This window comes from Trematomus bernacchii, unplaced genomic scaffold (genome assembly GCF_902827165.1).
Source record: "Trematomus bernacchii unplaced genomic scaffold, fTreBer1.1, whole genome shotgun sequence".
NCBI classification, from domain to species: Eukaryota; Metazoa; Chordata; class Actinopteri; order Perciformes; family Nototheniidae; genus Trematomus; species Trematomus bernacchii.
Window position 1 is genome coordinate 9,518,161 of NW_022987720.1, and position 19,775 is coordinate 9,537,935.

The 19,775-nt window shown below is 41.8% G+C and overlaps 1 protein-coding gene across 1 annotated transcript; it reads right to left on the minus strand.

The window, feature by feature from the left end:
* Positions 1-145: 145 nt before the first annotated feature.
* Positions 146-18,688, minus strand: foxk2 (forkhead box K2). Its single transcript, XM_034142864.1, has 9 exons — positions 18,202-18,688; positions 9,080-9,274; positions 7,563-7,716; positions 6,741-6,887; positions 6,428-6,621; positions 5,719-5,921; positions 4,499-4,741; positions 2,290-2,490; positions 146-1,676 (listed from the first exon to the last, which is right to left on the minus strand). The coding sequence occupies exons 1-9, from the start codon at positions 18,492-18,494 to the stop codon at positions 1,486-1,488; spliced, it is 1,821 nt and encodes a 606-aa protein (XP_033998755.1). The 5' UTR covers positions 18,495-18,688; the 3' UTR covers positions 146-1,485.
* Between the last annotated feature and the right edge of the window lie 1,087 nt (positions 18,689-19,775).

Genomic DNA, 19,775 nt, shown 5'->3' on the forward strand with positions numbered 1-19,775 from the left:
ATGCTGTTACATCAGAAATCATAGAAAATTATTTCATGGGGAAAGTTATCTATGGTTCTATCTGGGGCAGTATAGGAGCTACACTGCCCCCTTGTGGAGTGGAGCAGCAATTACACCAATAAAGCAAAATGTACTGATACAGAAAAGGGCTTTAAATTAATTTATTTAAAAAAAAAGCATTTCTCCACTTAAGCAGAACAAACATCAATTTTTTTTTCTTTTACTATTGTTTGGAACGTGTACAATCAGAAAACAGACTCGCCAGGTCGCCGGAACAGAGTAGTAAAATAATCAAGCAAAGGTGGGGGGAGGGGGGGTCTGCCAACACCACAACGTCAACACAGCTGGGAGGAGGAGGAGGAAAACAAAAAAGAAGGAGGAGGAGAAGGGAAATGAAAACACAAACATTTAATCAAGTGCAGGTCTGGTTTGGACAAAGCAGGTCTTTTTTCCTCCGTTCAATTTACAGTTAACAGTTAACTCTCGTGTTGTCGGATACATGCAAAGGTCAACATCTGGAACTACACATGGAGAGATTTCATATGCTTATATCGGTTATCTGTGCAAGTATTAAAATATGTAGGTATAACTAAGCAAATTTCATATGGATATGTCAGAACGAGGGGGGGAAAAGAAACGAATATTACGAAAAAAAAACTAATTACACTGTTTCACCGAACAGAAAAAGGAAGTCCACATAAAAAAAGTGAGATTTCTAACTTAGTTACCGAAATGTCGTCGACCTCATTATTTTGTACGCTTCCTTTCATTAAATTATTACTTATCTAGATAAGTGAAAATACATTAAAAAAAAAAATCCTATGCTCCACATTTGAACAACAAAATACTGCATATCTACGTACAGCTGCGATTAAGGAAGGTCAGTATTGTGAGAGGCTAGCTGCCAGAGTTTCAGGATTATTGGCTCCGAGTTGATCCCTTTCTGAATGCGTTGACCGTTTTTCATTTATTTTCTTTAAACCTTTGAATGCTCGTCGTACTCGTCGCTTGGTTGCTTCGTCCCGAGCTGCCCCGACAGGAGGGGGGGTGGGAAGGTGTGGTCTCCTCTCTGCTCTGAGGTAGTTTCGACAGAAAGGTGGTGTTCGGCCCCGAGCTCCGTTAGGGCCTCTCCCCGCGCGGGGCCGCTCCAGGTCAAAGGTCAGCTCTTAAGGGTTAATTGTTGTTAAGGCTTCCTGCGGTCTTGGTTTAGTCACTCTCCTGTTTCAGTGGCTCACAGGGGGGACACCTTTGAGTTCATCTTTCTTTATTTTTGTTCTCAACCCACATTCAAGTCTTTAAAGGGGTGGACATTATCTTTTTTTCCTCATGTTGCTCTAGAACAGAAAAATGAAAAGAATCCTCTCAGTTTGGCACCTCAGGAGTCAGTGGTTGAAGGAAGAGAAACGAAACAAAACGACTGGGACGAGAGAGAGAAGGTGGTGGTGGTGGTGGGGGGAGGGGGTTGTGTGGTGTGTGTTGTACAGACTAGTTGTGGCCGGGGTCGTTAGCTGCCGACGAGTCTGAGTCCGCCGGGGTCGAGGCCGCCTCGTCCTCTGATTTGATGCGCTTGGCGTCCGGCTGTTCGCTGGCCTGCTGCTCCCCGTTCTGACGCTTGGTGGGGAGGGAGGCCGAGGCGGAGGCGTGGGCCGCCAGCAGGTGGAGGGGGCTGGCCACAGCTGGAGGGGAAACAGATGGGAAGAGGGGGGTTAGCCGTGGAAGTCATTGTGTGGTTAACCGACATCTGTAAGCAGGAAGCCTGTGGGAGCTGTGGCTTTCTGTGATTCAGTGGAGGCAGAGAAAGTTTTAATCGTGTCAGAGTACTGCCTTAAATATTAGGGTGAGTAACAATCCCACTAACATTAGGTCATGAAAACTAGAGTGGAAAGCAGAAGTTCATTAATCAATCGGTTTAATCTGAACACTTTTTAGAGAGGCCCCTTTCGGCTTTTTGGGGTTGTCCCTTTCCTGTAGTGTGCTATATAGGTTTGTTTGCATGTAAATGCTCTGCGAAGGCTAAGATCCCTGTGTTCCATTCAGAGGGAGTTTCTCTCCCACACACTCCCCCCCTCCCTGCTGAAACGCCACCATTGGACTCCTTTTACTTCCGTTAATTTACTGACATCACTATGTAACATTCGGGACATTCTTGCTTCATTGTTCCAGATTTTGTCCATTATGGTTTAATGTAAACTATTCAGCGTATACATGATGTATACTTTCTTCAGACTTAATAATCAACATATAAACCCTCCATGTTCTCTTCCTGCTTGTCGTAGCGTTGCTTCTCACCTGAGCTGGTGGCTCCGTGGATGGCAGTGGTGGCGCTGTGGGTGCCGTTCTGTGTGATGGCCTTTATGGGCAGCTGGTGTTGACCCATGGGTGCCTGCTGCACGATGGTCACAGTCTGCAGCGAGCCACCGGACTGGGAGCTCTGGATGATGCGACTGGAGCCGCCTATAGAGGTGATGGTGGGAACCGTCTCCACTTTAACTGAGAGACACAGACATTTCAACAATGACTTCAGGGAAAAAGGGTATTCTAGTTTAACAGTGTACTGTTCATGCCTACAGTAAGAAGAGGAATTGACAGTTAGGAAACCAGCAGTAGAATGATTCATTTAGTAAATTAAAGAAGATAAATAATTTACTAGGAAAGAGCTATATCTCACTCAATAATCCCTCCTGGCTCTCTTACAGTAAAGATATGGTTAAAGCCAACAAAAAAAGCTAGTGAAAATAGCATTAAAGCTAACAAACATGTGGATGTATATCTTTTATCATGTCTAAATTCAGAGGATCATAAAATCAGGTGTGGAATTAATCTTCAGCTCTAGTTCGACATGAGACCAAACTTTTCTATGAATGAAGTTTTAGAGCCACTTTTTATGCTTCACTAAAATTGAATAAAGGTTCTAAATAATAAAGTATTTGTTTCCCATATAACAAGCTAAGGTTTTCTGTATTAGCTATCATTGAAGACGGATACATAACCAGTTATTATGTTTGAAATAATACTTTTTGTCCTTGTCGTCTTTATCTAGGGACACTAGACTCAGGAAAATGTTCCAGCGAAGAACATGAATGTTCATGTGAAAGCCACTGATGCCAGTACGGCTTTGTATCGACTAAAATATTTTTATTATGGTACCAATAATGTATTGATACCAAAACATTTTCAGTACCCCAAGTAACCAAGAGGTTAATCTCAATGTCCCTCCTCGACTCCTCGGGACTTGACCCGGAAATCGACCAAGACAAACCATGTTGAAGGACGTCCCAATCTCTTAAATGCACATGGAGGAGTCGAGGAGGGGGGAGGGAGGAGGCTTCCAGAGGAGACGAGAGCAAGGATACACAAGTGTAGACTACGCGGAAGTGTTTTCACTACTTGCGCATCAGAACTCCGCCCCCAGCTGCACAGCCTCTGCTCACTGCAGCTGATCTTACCGTTAAAGGAGGATCAGAGTCATTAAATGTTGCTTTAATGAGTAAAATATATAAATCTTTTAAACGAATGAGGAGAACATACTCTATAAAAACATGTGTGTGAAATATACTTACAATTTCAATAATAATGTTTTGATTATAAAATAATAACTTCCAGTTCTTACTTGGTGTTTTGATGCATGTGTGGTAAACCCACAGAACGTCAAACATTTAGGATATATAAAAATACGGGTAGCATAACTAATAAATATTTTAGTGAGTTGTGTCTCTTCTGTAGGACAAATTAAATAACAACATCCAATACAAAAGTTGATCTGAAACAAGCTCAAATACCATAATGACATTAATCCATCAATTATTATTGACAGAGCCTTCTCCATTGCTGCCCCCACCCTTTGGAACTCCCTTCCACAACACATCAGAGACTGCACCGACCCCCCCACCTTCAAAACACACCTCTTCAGACTGGCTTTTAATTATTGAATTATGTTGTGTTGCTGTTTTAATATTCTTTTTTATTCTATTATATCTCGTTTTATCACCACTGTTAAGCGTCTTTGAGCACCTGAAAAAGCACTTGGAAATTAAATGTATTATTATTGTTATGATTATAACTTAAATGAAATGTTATACCTGGAAAAACAAATACAGGACCGAAAATAATACATAGAAAACTATAATAAAAGAGATGAATGGAAGAGATGGACGAAATCATTTCAATGAGAAACTAAATCTCAGGTTTGAAGGGATTTATGTGGAGTGAGTCCAGTGACAGGTGATAAAACTGCACGCACCAGAAGTAAAGGGCGTTGTTTATGGTGACGCTGGAGTGAACGAGGACATCCCAATTAATACCTGAGGACTCCTCTGTCCTCGCGTCTCTTCCTCGTGTCTCTCGCTCGCGTCTTACGGAGGCGGAGCTAAGACGCAAGGAAGGGACGCGAGTGAGGGAAAGGAGGAGGCGAAATAATCAATTAAGATGAACTCCAGATGTGTGCCAATTTACAAAATGGTGGTGGATAACAACATTACCCAGCATGCCCCTGCCTCACCTTTGAGCCCTGTGTGGTCTCCGTTCTCCTGCAGCTCGCCCTTGATGATGGTGGCTGGCTGGGCGAGTACGGCGGAGCTGATGCAGCCGGCGGGGATCTGCTGCAGGAGGTGCACCGTCTGCATGGCCGGCTGCGAGCTGCTGGTGCTCACCGGGGAGGCCATGGTGTAGGTCACTGGCTTGATGCTCTGAGGTAACTGGCGCTGGACTGCTATGAGTACCGGCTGGTTGTTAACAGGCGTGCCTGGAGCAGAGACAGAGAGGGACACAGGGATATTTAATATACACCTTTGTTTATTTGAAATCATGGAGGTAACTAATGGCGCATTTCCACTACAGCGCGGAGCTCGCTTTAAGCGTGCCGTGCCCGGCCCGTTTTTGGTTGCGTTTCCACTTGGCGTAGTACCGGCTAGCGGGTACTATTTCACAGTTTTTCTGGCCCCATAAAATCGAGGTTCTTTCCGGGCCAACAACCAGCCTGAGTCGGGCTGAGTATGCTAAACTAGAGAGAGAATCGCTGGCAAGGGGGCAACAACTACAACAAGATGAACATATTTGACCGTGATTTAATTGTAATACACGTTTCAAAATGATGCCGAAGTAACAACATACTGATACCGGTTAGTAAAAACCATGAATTAATGCTTTGACAAGTCTGCAGACAGACGGCAGGCGAAAAACCTTTTAAAATGCGTGTTTTCTAAATGGAGATTGGCTAAGCTAACGTTGTATATGCTCCGACCGTCCACACTCACAACAACAGCCTATACAGACATAAATAAAGCAGCGACTGTATTCGCCATGACACAGACAGTCTGTGGTTTGTACTTGTTTAACTTTTGTCTAGTTTCTGAACATATATGAGGAGCTGTGAGCTCTGAGTGCTAACAGCTAACGGCTGTGTTGTTTTTCTGGGGTCCTCATTGAAGATGACGTCACGGCTCCGCCTACACTGCGTTACTATAGTTACTGCCCCAGCTACTAAACTGTAATGGAAACGCAGCATAAAGTGAGCCAGTCCTAACAAGGCCTAACGAGGCCTAGCCATACCGAGCGAGGCCCTGTAGTGGAAATGCGCCATTATATTATTGCTTCCAACAGCTTTTTAAGAGTAAAATTCAGACATGTTCAAAGTACCTAAACCAACAATATCCAGTGTTGAAGTCTCTATAGTCACTCAAGTTGTAACTACAAATGCAATTGTGAAAAAGGGTTTTATACCTGGTGTGTTTTGTGCAAAGCGTGCTTCCTGGATGACTGCCAGTTTGGGCTGGACCACCGTGGGGGTGGTCGGGGCAGGGGCCGAGGTGGTCTCCATCTCCAGGGGGACCGGAGAGCCCTCTCGTGAGAGGCTGTCAGGAGTCTGGACGCCGCTGGAGTGAGCGGAGAGGACGCCCGAGTGATTGGGAGACACTGGGGCACTCCTGAGGGTCAGAGAGAGGAGGGTTAACCATCTTACAGCAATATCAATATTTTACAGTTATTAAAGAGCTGGTTAAGATTTTGTTCAGTATGAAGCTGACCTTCATGTGCACCATGAGTGAACATCAATGACATCAAAAGCAAACAATTTTTATAGTTTATGGACAACAATGAAGGAATATTTGTGAGTGGGAGCAATTTCTGGTTGTTTTTTTAGTAAAAATGTAAATGGACCCTGGACATGTTTTTAAATGTTGCCATATAAGGCTTTAGTGAAATGTAATCATTTAATGCTTTGCAACTCATTTATTTTAAGCAATGTATCTCAAGCATGTTTTTATCTGAACAAAATAAAAATTATTTATAAGAAATGTTAAAAAAAAAATACCAAAATAAAACTACAATTAGTAATAAAAAAAAATATATTGTGCTAATGAACACTACAGTTACTGAATGATGGTGTGTATGAATCAAATCTTGAGTGTGTGACAGTGGGATGAGAGCAGACCTGGAGGAGAGGGGTCCGTGTGGGGTCCTGAAGCAGGGCACGCCCCGGGGCCTTCGTTTCCTGAAGGCCTGCTCGATGAGCTTGCCCTCTGAGGACGGGTCTATCCTCCAGAAGGAGCCTTTGCCCGGCTCCTCCTGCGACCGCGCCACTTTGATGAAATAACGGTTCAATGACAGGTTGTGTCGAATAGAGTTCTGCAGCAGAGGAAAAATTGTGTGAGGGTGTTGCCGTGAAAATAAAAAAAGTATTTTTGATGATGCATTTGTAATTCTTCTGAGCAGGTTCTGGGGCAGAGACCCTTCAGAGGACTCACCTGCCAGCCCTTGTCTGCAGTCCTGTAGTAGGGGTAGTTCTTTGTGATGTGATTGTAGATTCCGTTTAGTGTGAGCTGCTTGTCTGGAGCCAGTGTGATGGCCTGGACTATCAGCTGTGCATAGGAGTACGGAGGTTTGGAGTCATCCTGTGGAGCAGAGGAGAAATGCATATTTAAGTATGAAGCAAACATTAAAAAAAAATTATATAATTTTCTCAATTCTCAGTTTAAAAATGTGGAATTTAATCCCATTTTTAATCTTGTGGTTATTGTATTGCTAGAGTCTAAAAACACTGCCAAACTGGATATTGTCTATGAAATGTTAGGCATATAATAGTATAAAACATCTAGTATATAAGATTTTGGTCAGATACAATTCAGTTTCTGCAAAAAATAACAAAGGTTGCTGGAACAAAATATAGCCTTTATTAGTTTGTGGGTAGAGATGGTGATATGTTGTTATAGCTTGGAGCTGAAATGAATCATTTCATTTATAGAGAAACCAATTAACAAACATTCTGATCATTTACATTTTTAAAGAAATCTTTCTAAATATTTGATATTTATTAGTTCTGTCTTTTTTAATTTGATAATCTGCCATTTATGCTGGACTATAGTTTTTAATATTCTGACGATGCAAAATGATAAGATGACATTTTGTTTTTTGTTTGTTTTTGATAATTTACCAATATCTAAAGAAACATCAAATTATATAAAATAGTATTGTGATGAAACTTTGACCAGTGTCACAAACTGAGGGTCAGCTTTGATGCAAACCCCCCCCCCCCTCACAGAGTGACTGTCCTGCGGTCCCGCTCTCACCTTGGGACTGTCCCCTCCAGAGGCGTCTTTGTCGTTGTCGGGCTGGGAGTTGTCATTCATGAGCTGCAGCTCTGCAGAGCTGACCATGCGGCCCCCCATCCTGTAGCTGGAGGAGCCTGCGCCCCGCGGGCTTGAGGGGCACGAGTTAGCAGCACTGTAGGAAACACAATAACAACCGTGAGATGCAGAGACATTTTTTTAAATATTGTCAATACTTAATTCGTTATAGTCTTATTTAGTTGTTTATTAGGTGCTTCCATCGGAAATATAACTAGGCTATTATATCCCAGAAGAGGCACAGTTAGAGTAAGCGCAGTCTGTGCTGCAGAGGCACGCTTTTGTCCCACATCTATGCAAATTGCCTCACCTCTCAAACACTGCAGTCATTTAAGAAGGCACTATCAGGCCTTAAGCAACAACACATACCAATCTTAACCAAGTCCAATTATCTATTTGAATAACCCAGGAGGAAGAGACTTAACATTAAGGCACATTTACATATTTTTATTTCAGGACTCAGGGGACTGTGGAGAAGTTAGTACACAACACAAAGAAGCAGCAGCGCTGGACTGTGCTACACCTGGTGCCGCTTATCTTATGCCGACTGTTCATTTACAAAGAGAAAGCACATTATATCATATAACCTTGAAAAGGGGACCTGTATGACAGAAGAAACCTGGTTGGTTTTTAGCCATCTGGCTGAGATCAGGGGGTTGAAAGGATAAGAGAGTCTGAGATGGAGGCGCCTCCCTCTCTGAGCCCTGCAGTCTCTGAACTAAGCCTAAGCTGATCACCCTGCAGGGCCATGTCAAGGTCGGCTACAGGCGAGGGAGGGACCACCGAGCACTGATCTCAGGTGTTAGAATCAGAAAATGGTACGTTTACACAACTGAAGAAAAAAAAAGGGGAGAATTTTCATCATCCGGGTATTCATAATTATCCTCTATGGCAACTTAAAAAAGTTTTAAATAACAATCGAAAACCCTGCAGTAATTATCATAAAAGAAAAAGCTGAGCCTCAACATTTATTTACCTTATATTTATGCATTTTCTTTTAAACATTACCTTATTTAAGATTGTTGAGTTCACTAAAAAGGATGTCCTGTGAATATGTGATGCAATGCTGATATTTGTTTAACATTTCAGGTTAAGGGAGTCCACTATAGAGCCATTTTAAGAGATTCTCAGGATAACATAGTGAATGGCAATTATTTTGGCCAGGACTCAAATGTTTCATATTCTTCAGCCCAAAACATGGGGCCAATGGTGCCCTTGTACCAAGGCTGAAGCCTTAGCTGTGGCCGGGTTTAAAACAACTCTCTGCGAGGAAAAAAAGACAAATAGGCCAACAAATTATCTTAAAATAAAAAGCAGGAGGCAAATTAATGCTAAATGACCTGGCAAGTAAACAACTCATCTACAGAGGATACATTCTAGATACAAATTGTTGTTGGTGTTAGGAAAAGTTCTTCCTGCTTTTAGCTAGGGAACACATAACAGTTTGCAGAAGTGCGTACCTAATGGTGCCAGTGGGCGATGGCAGGGGGCTCATGAGGTGAGCGATGTTGTCTGGAATGTTGATGGTCAGCGGGGAGATCATGGGCTGTACGGGCTTCACCGGAGACTCTGGAGCTTCACGCTTCACCTTCTTCCCGCTGGACAGCGCTGTGAACGTGATCTTGATGTTTGTGCTGGGAAACCTGAAAGTGCACCTGCAAAACAAAACAAGACAAAGTTTTAAAGAGCTGGCAAGTAAGGAAGAGGTACCCGTCAATCATATCAACATTAGGAAGGCAAATCAGTGAGCGTTTAATAACCACACGTAAACTTCAGCTGACGGGCTCTAATTAGCCGAGAGACAATGCGCAAGTTAATTACATTTGAATACTGATGCAATGGCTTAATGAAGCTCCCTTCTACCTCCACACTGCTGGAAATATTTTGTTTGTGCGGCTTCTAACTGCAAATGATCACAGTACTGCACATTATTACACTGCAGAGGACAAAAAACAGAGCTATTACTCACTGGAGTACCGGCGAAAAATAAGCAGAGGGATACAAATTAAGACATGCTAACAGCACACTAGAAGTAACGGGGCAGAAACCCTCCTTTTTACGCAGCGGTCCAGACATAGACATCAAACAGCAAAACATATTCAGTGTGCAGTTACTTTGGCATTAGGGCAGGGATATCTAGATACTTTCCAAGGTTTGACATGATGAATTGTGCTACTTTTAAAGCAAGCAACGATGTTTTCAAATCTGTAATCAAAAAGGTCCGCAAGAACGCTATCGACCAATCAGATTGCTTGATTTGACTTGTCCGTTTTATAAATATATTTACATTTCTTCCATTACGAAACAAACTTACAAAGCATAAGATCGAAACATTTAAGATTAACTTCGGGGGGGGGGGGGGGGGGGGGGGGGGGGGGGGGGGTCTTACTATGGAGGGGTGGATTGAGCAGTGCCTATATCTCCAGAACAAAAAGCACCTAAACGACGACATGCAGAGCTACGTGAAGAGCAGGTAGACCAACTGGAAAAGTATCACCATTCAAAAGCTTTCTGATGCGGGTCTTGAAACAAAGCAGAGAAATTATGACCGTTAGTGGCCACAGGTGCGAAAGCTCTCTCCAGAGCTACTGGAAGCCGAATCTCGGGGACCGGAGAAAGTGGAGCAATATTCTCGCCACGCCAAGCAACAGCCTAGAACAACCTCAACTAGGGCTGTGCAATTAATCGTATTTTAATCGCAATTACGATTTTGGCCTGCCACAATTACAAAAACAACATAATCGAATAAAACAATTATTTTGCTTTGCTAGGTTGTGACTGCACTGCAACATATTTGATCTAATTTATTTTTGGTCTAATTTATTTGTATTTATCATATTTATATATGATTAGTAACTTTTGGAAGTGCGCTCCAAAATATTTGTTGATCTTGTTTATTGGTATTTATTATTTTGATATTATTTATTTAAAGTTTTTCAGTTGAATATACGTTCAGGGTAATCAACAGTTATAAGATACTGTTCAAATTATTATTTGTATTTGTTTTAAAGTTCAATAAATGGATGTTTTCAAAGTCAATGAATAATCGTATTTAATAATCGTGATATCAATTATTGACCAAAATAATCGTGATTATGATTTTTGCCATAATCGCACAGCCCTAGCCTCAACCTATACAAGTAACCACGTAAGCCATTCTACTGATGCTGGACAGTTTTTCAGTGGGTGCACAATAAACGGCAACATACACATTAATGTAAATAAATAGCCAAATAATGGATCAACGCTCTCCGTCTAATATGTTCGCTAGCTGTTAGTGTTGTTGCATAGCAACCACCTCGCACTATGTTTCGTGCAGAAGGCAACGGAGGGACTATTTTATTTTGAACTATTATTTACTAATAAAAACTATTTAAATTAGTGTGTATTTTTCTTTTATATTGCCACACTTGGTAACCGTTTTATAAAAGCAATAGCTCACTTCAGGCCATGATATATGCTCATTATATCACAGCTGTGATATAATGAGTATATACACCACAGCCTGTCGTGAGCTATTGCTTAAATATACAAACGCTTTAATGCCATGTTTATTTAATAGTTATTTAAGACCCGAAACCAATTTGGAAATGTTTGTTATGCTACAATGAGGGTTATTGGCATTCACAAATGAAAACCCCTAACAGAAACATTACCACAAGGCACCTAGCGTCAGTAAATCAGGGTCGGGCCAAGAAGAGCTTATCACAAATGTACAGTATTGGTGTAAAAGTCTGTTGATAAATAACTATACACAAAACAGTGAAAACTCAAGTTTTGAGTCTAAGTATGTTGCTAAAAATGCCCCATATCAGTTAGACTATCACACATGAGCTGTGAGGTAGCAGAGTGGCCACACATGAACCAACAACATCGTTTCAACGGCATAATGTACAGGATTAAGCATCATGGGATGCCTTTGAATTCACATACATGTTGCTTCTTATTTGAAAAGAGAATATGTAACCTACATTACTTGTCTTAAAGAAGCCCTATTATGCATTTTTGGGGTTTCCCTTTCCTGTGGTGTGTTATATAGATTTGTGTGCATGTAAATGGTATGCAAATGATAAAATCCTAAACAGGGAGCTTCTCTCGCATTATTTTTTGTTTTTTTTAAATTATTATTAAACTGTGAATATTCACTCAAATAAATACAAAATATAATGAAATAAACATTAAGGTGCAGCATTTCGATGAACTGAAATAATCTGTACTTTAACTGTACTGTACTAGTTTGACACTAGGACTTGCTTGTCATTGTATTTTCATGTTTTTTTAAAGAAAAATTAACTTGTCCACATTGCTTGCCGAAAGGGCAGATCTGCTGGCACTAACAATGTCTCCTGCTGTGGAGAACACCCTCTCACTAGGGACAGAGGTAGCAGATACAGCCAGGTAGCGCTTTGCTAACATGGCACTGAACTTTTTGCGAGTGGTGGAGGCTTAAATGCTACTGGGAGTTGGGTTTGCACTTCAGTCATTTTTCTTTTGGTACCGGTGATATTCACGTTCGGGTGATGCCTTTTCAAATGAGTGTGCAAGTTTGAAGTATTGCCAGCCGCGTAATCAATTTTAGTTGAACAATGCCGACAAACAGCTTTGGTTCGGTCCACCTGTCTTTGTCAGTCATCCTTGTACGTAACTGCGAAACCAAAATGTTCCCAGACTTCAATGATGCTGGAGGATTTTCAAGCTCAACTTTATCTGCGTTCGCCATTTCCCCCAACTACTGACTAAATGTTAACGCATCCCTGTGACCACTCTCATAGAATGCCTCTCGTCCAATGAAATGACTTGGTCGCTCTATGACTCGCTGAACCCAATGTGAGCAAATTACACTGAACGCTGCGACGCAGCACCTGAGATTACTTCCAAAAAGTTTTTCACCTCCTCAATTTTTTACATTTGACGTTATATTCGTGTACCGATCCGAAGGGCCCATATCGAATATTTTCGGTACGAATACATATACCGTCACACCACAGTAGAGGCACAAAATACAAACATTAACCTAAAAATGAGCATAACAGGGCGCCTATAAATGGATGAAAAATGTAACTCATTGCTTCTCCATTTGGTATGCAGTAGAAAAAAAAAGAAAACGGAAACAACCAACAAAACTAACTCAGGAATGCAGAGACATTGCCAACAGAAACTCGCATATTTTTGGGTGGATTCCTTACAATTAAATAATTTAGTCTTAGATAATAACAGACTCCTTGCTGGTGACGGGAAATGTTCAACATTCACAGATAGTGGTGAATAGAAGGAACCTTTCTAAATCACTGTTAGGATCAGGCGGTCTGACACCGGGGAGACGGAGCAGACACACATTTGTTTTCTTCTAGTCACAGAGTGCCAGGCACAGCAGTTTCTTCGCCAGGCCCTCACAGAGCTGGCATCTGCTGAGAGAACTGGATCCCTGACACCTACATCTTGCTGCTCACAGGAGACTGAAACACTTCCTGGGGCCAGACTGGTGAGGGGAGACACTTTTCATTGTGCATGTTCCCTCTCAGCACCCTCTAAGTAAGGGTAGATTTTACTGAGGATCTGGCAAAGTCACGAAGGATCCTTTAAATAACATCAGAGCACTTCTCAATATCCAGCGGCTGTGGAGAGCTGACAGAGTGAGGGCAGTGATATCTAAATATATCAAGAACTAATAAAATATCAAAAACGATCCTCTTCTTTTGTGTTCTTGTCTGTATTACAAGCTGCTGAAAATGCGAACCGCTGTATGTCCAATATTACATTTTGGCTCATGACAAAGCCTGAATGTTAACCATTAGTGCAGCTTTGATAAACGAATATTAAATAATAAGGATAACATTGGCAGCATAGTTCATTTAGAAAAATCTTAGCATATAATCAAGGTTAAGGTTTCCTTTCATATTTTACATATTAATGGCCTTTGTCTTTGGTAATGGTAAGTGGTCAGTCTATAAAAAAAATACTCAAGGAACGACGCTTTAGGGAAAACCTTGGTTTGATGGATAATGTGAGATGTCCTTTATTTGAAACTAGACCCTTACAATAAGCATATCTTCTCAAATGAATGAATATTTAACATTGTAGAAAAACAAGATGCCTTATAAGAAATTATCCAAGATATAATAAGAAATAAGTGGGCTAAATTGAGAATTTTTTTATGGAAATAGGACATCGATCTTTTATACTTGGCAGTTTTTCAAATCTATGGACACAGGTTGGCTGGGGTGGCTAAGAGTTTGGTTTATGGGTTTTTGAGAAAGGGGTTGAATATTATTTTAATGATAAATGCGAACTAATCCATATAATGCAACTGGGGGTGCAAATTACCATTATCTGTTCACAGTTTTCAATTAATCAATACATGTTGAGTCTATAAATGTCCGACCAAAACCCAAAGATATTGGATTTACATTGAAATAAAACATCAGATTTGAAAGCTTGGACCAGCAATGTCCTTACATTGTTGCATTTGAATGACCCAAAACATTTAATGCACACTATTTTCTCAATCTTTAAACGCAGATATTTTAAGAGCTATGAAAAGTGAGTTAAATTTACGTCAGGAAAGCTTAATTTAAGTTAATATGCAAGAGGATCTAACCAAGGACTTAATGGCCAAACTGATATTAGACTTTAATTTATCGCCACTTATTTGATGATATCAAGAGGTTCCTCACCTAAACCAAACAGCAATTCATTCCCTGATTACCAAACCCTTTCAGCCCTACTAAAAATACATTATTTTTAATTAATAATTGGACATTTTATATAGTCTGGGTGTGGTTCAATGTCATGGGAAACTGTGTCCTTATTGTTGAGTATCCCCCTGAAAGCATGCATTCACTGAAGCCTCTTTAAATCGACCCTATTTCTCTCCTGTATGAACAATGAGGCCAAACTCCATGAACACTAACGCACAGTTGCTATGCTGCTAAGCTGTGAGGACGGCAACAAACAAAGCTTGTTCAACTGAAAACTTTCACTTGATTTTCACCCCCACCCCCACCCAAAATGCAAAATAAGAATGTAAACAAAAGGAGACAGGAAGAACTTGGAGTGTTTTTCGGGTGTGGGAGAGGACATGGAGGGGAGGGAAAAAAAGGGGAAGGGAAGGCTGTTCCTTTCTGTTTAGTCTGTTTACATCACCAAATAGGAATCCCTGGAATACAACAGACCTGTCCTCTGGGCCAAAGCTGTGCGAGTTCTCTCATGCTGTCAATCTGTGCTTTAGCAGTCTTATCCTGTACATTGAGGGTCGTCTGAGTGAGCTTGCGGATTACAGTAAATCATGTTAGCCTGTGCTAGGTGTCTTACTTATAGAAGTGCTTGTTGTAAATAGTGCCACTGATTAAAAGCTCTTTATTGGCAGTGGGCCTGATCAATACGAGAACCTGAAACCGCCGCTGCTTCTTCTTCTTCTTCTTCCCTTGGTCCTCTGGGTGCCTACTAATGAAATGCATGGGTGTATGTACGATGTGGCAGTGCAATCATTGATTTACTATTTAGTTATGAAAACACAAACATGTTCAGCTGCAGACAATATTTTTGAGCAAAAGTCCAGTTTGAGGTTTAAAAAAAGGCAAAACAAGCTTATTGTTTGTGCAGTAAAATGTGGTTTCACATTGAAAGATGGCACAATAGCCGAGAGCAGTGTGCAAAGTCTGGCCTGTAATGGCAGTGGCTCAGTCAGTAGGGGCTTGGACTGGGAGCTGTAGGTTCGCCGGTTCAAGACCCTGACCAGACCTAAAATATGGAGTGTGGACTGCTACTTGGAGAGGTCCCAGTTCACCTCCTGCCCTGCCGTGGTGCCCTTGAGCAAGGCACCGGACACCCCCCTTCACCCCTCACTCCCCGGGTGCTGTACAATAGCTGCCCACTGCTCCTAGTACTAGACTCCTAGTACTAGGATGGGTTAAATGCAGAGAACACATTTCACTGTGTGTGTGCGCTGTGTGCTCTGCATGTGTGACCATTAAAGAGGGTTTCATCCCTCCCAATTCTATTCAGAGGCTGTTTTTTTCTATTATACAACCAACTTTGGTAAATTATTGCAACCACTTTTTGGAGAGCTTAAATCCCAAATAAATCCCTCTCAACACAATGTATACAGGGTAGTTTGTTTACAACCAGAGATGATGTTCCTATTCTGGTTTTGTAGTTTTCATTGTCCATTAATCCGGAAGTCACTTGGTACTAGAACATGCACGTTACACATTTATACTTTTGGTTTAAATGTACATAAAAACATCCTGACATTTGAGAAATTGGGACCCAACACGTTTCAAATGTATGATTTTAACAATTGATTACACATTTGTTGATAATAAAAGATTTTCTGTTAATGAAATTCTCATTTAAGCATTACCAGCACACATAACTTGTAGAATCTGAATAATTATGACTTTATTGCTTATCTTTATATATAACCAGGGGTGCACATAACTGGTATGCAGGTAGGCATGCGCGGCAAAAATCTGAATTGCGTAACGTCACTTGTGTCACTACACGCCTTTGAGTACCTCAAAACAAAACACATATTTCGTCTACACATGTTTCTTGTCAACACTCAATGGAGTAAACTACAAGACATGTCAAAAAACCCAAAGACATTAAGCAGCTACGTTGCCGTTTCGCTCCCTGCGAAAAAACTTCGGACTTTCTATGGCTGATAGGCCTGGGTGCTGGCCGAGCCGCGCAGGACATAACCGACGGACCTGTGAAGCTTTACAGGAGGCAGAGGCTTAGATCACTGGACGACAGAGTTGTTCACCGTGTGCACAGACAGGGTTAACGTAAGTATGAACAACAGAATTGTGCCAAAACTCCGCCAACTGGCTGCAGTGGGAGACTCCCCTGTGCACATTCTGTGCCCCGTGCACACACTGGAGAACTGCGCAAAATCAGCTGATCACAACGTTCACGCTCTGTGGTCAAGCTGCTGCAGTTTTATTTACACCAAAGTGGAGTGAAACACACAGTTGCAAACTTACTCAGGGTGTTGTGGAAGAATTTGAAATCAGACAGAGGTGGAAGAAGTACTCAGATCTTGTACTTGAGTAAAAGTAGAAGTACCAGAGTGTAGGAATACTCTGTTACAGTAAAAGTCCTGCATTCAAAATGTTACTCAAGTAAAATTAGAAAAGTATCATCATCAAAATATAGTTACCAAATAGTACCAAAAGTAAAAGTAGTCATTGTGCAGATTGGTCCATTTCAGAATAATATATATGATATGTTTTGTAATGATTGATCATTAAAGTGTTATCAAAGCTGGTAAAGGTGCAGCTAATTTTACAAAGTAGATCGAAGTCAAGTAAAGTACAAATATCTCAAAATTGTACTCAAGTACAGTACTTGAATAAGTGTACTTAGTAACTTCCCACATCTGAAATCAGATATGACTTCAAGTCATGTGATAATTTCTTAGTATTTGATCCTTCAACTTGGCCTCAGGAAATGCAAGGACTTTACAGTTTTGGCCACAAGTTTTGGAGAAAACAAATCGGAGGCTTAAAAAGAGACAGGGAGGTGCATCTTCATCATCTAGCATGCAAGAAGTGTAAATAGAGGACGGCAACACTCAGGAGACACTGAGGAGGACCACGCTTCGTGTGGGTTGAGTACCAAACGCTGTCTCCTGGTACTCATCTGAGTAACTCACTAAAAAAAAGTTATGGGCACCCCTGTATATAACTTTCTCTCTGTCCATCCACACCAGGCGGCATATATTTAAAATCCCATTGCTAAATGTTAGTACAGATCAGGGCGATAAATTCTTGAGTAATAAAAGTGTGTTGAGAAAGCAGCACATTATCAACAACCCTCAAAAGATAAACAATGGCACGGTGCAGGCTACAACCTGCACAACATAGCTCTGGAACTTTCTTTTGGAGAGGCAAACCAACCTCTATGGGAAAAACTTCTCATTTAACTTTGAAATTAATGAGGAGGGTCAATTCTCGTTTATCAATACTGTTCATAATTAACTAGTTAAATACACCAGCGAGCATGAATTCGAATTTGAACAGAGGCCAAAGGTCCCGCAGGCTCTGTTGTGAGCCGGTAGGGCGGGGACGGGCTGGTTTGTTTACGTTTAGGGGTCGAGAGGAGCTCCATTCACAACTACAGAGAACTAGCAGCTAACTGCTAGCTAACGTGTTTGCATAACAACAATGGCGAATGTTTACAGTATCACGAGATATACATTTCTGACTTACGGGTGTCCACGTGACAGAAAAAGCTGCTACTAGTCAATATCAACAATAGCGTCGCCAAAGCTGTGTGCTAGCCTAGTTATTTTGGCTATGTAGCCACCAAAACAGACACAGTGGAATGCGGCTAACGCAAAGATAACCACAGGAGGGAATGTGGGGTGAAGGCAGTCGGCAATTCACACTGTTGCTAACAAAAATGTCAACAAAGAAAATGGCATAGGGAACAGGATGCGGAGTTCTTGCTAACATGCTAAAACACGTGGTGCTCTCAACCCTGCTAGCCACTATCAACCCAATGTTGTTGACTGTTAACTTTAGCTTCTCGGCTACTAGCGCTAGCATCCACATGTTCGCTGAGAGGGGAAACTTACATTCGTGGTAACTGCAGAGGAGGGGCGCCCCGTCTCAGGAACACTCCGTCTACAAACACCCCGTTTTTACCGAGACACCTCAGGTAAAAATCCCCGCTGCCGGTGCCATCGTCGCTGGCGGTGAATATCTCCAGATGCCTCCGGGAGATGAAGCTGGAGTGGCCCATACTCACGTCCACTGAGCCCTGAGACGAGTTCCGCCCGATGGTCACCGAGCGCTTTTTCATCATGTATTCGAATTCACGGCCCTCAAGCCGGGCAACCGGCCCAGACGATCCGCTCACCACGGCCATGTTCGTGTTTAAGTCTCAAAATGCCAAATACTGGGGCAAATAAAAAACGGTGTATGGACGCCCGACTGTGGCCTAACAGAAGGGTCTAAATGGATCAAATGTACAATAGGGGCATCAAATTGAAAACAGGAATTTAGAGGGGAACATGCGAGGCCAGGGACAGCGGCTCCGACCCACCGCCGAGAGAAAGGGTAGCAGAGAGCTCCAACCAAACAGAGCAAGAGGCGGATATGCTTTTACTGACAGCGCGCTCCACCAATCAGAATACAGGAAGCCGGTGCAGCCCTGCGAATGCAACAAATCACGCGTGAGTATTAATCTGAGGACAGATTCAAGGTCGGTTGGGGAGTAGCGCATATGCTGCTTGGTGAGAAGCAAGAAGTGGCGTGTACGGTTTTTTCACCAAAGCAGGAAAGGAGTGGATCAACCGGTTTACACGTGCAATCTGTCACAATAATCACTACAGAGAGAAATTATCGACAATCTACAATAATGCATCGATATCACCATCCAATCGTGTATTAAAACTCACAAACTACCGCATGTATGAGATTATTTTGCAGGATCAATTCTCCCTTCAGTCTCTACGTCGCAGCAGGGCAAAGCCACACTGCATGATGGTCTTCCTCCTCCACTACAGAATCAATGACACGTTTTGCACGTTGCCCCCTTTGCAGCATATTGTCATTTTGAACTGAATACAGAAATTAATTTAAAAGATTCCTCATTAAAAACAAATGTTTTATTCCCGACAGAAAGATTGAGGCTTTATATTCTCTTGTCGGGGCTGCAGGTTTATAATCCTGAGCTGTCCTGTCTGCAGGCCTTGTTATCATAAGGGTGAGTGACCCTGCCATCTGTAGGCCACTTGTTTGTAAACACTGTCTGTGCGGAAGTGGTGTGTGCGCGCGTGCAAGCAGACATCAGATGATAACAGCCATGGCGAGTAAAGAGTAAAGTAATGATCACGCGCTAACTGATTGGTTTCATTGAATGCAGCATGAATGCAAAACCAAGGTTAGTCAACATCAAAATAATACATTTATTTCATGGTACATTCTAGTTTGTAGGTCAGAAAACATTTCCACATAGAGAACTACAAGAGTAACATGGTCTGAATCCTTATTGAGGCAAAACGTATATAACTAAAAGAAAGGGGAAAGCCGTGTGTCAAAAGCTTTTATTTAATATATTAAAGGTGGGGTAGGTAAGTTTGAGAAACCGGCTCGAGATACACTTTTTGTTATATTCCATGGAATGCTCTTAACATCCTGATAGCAA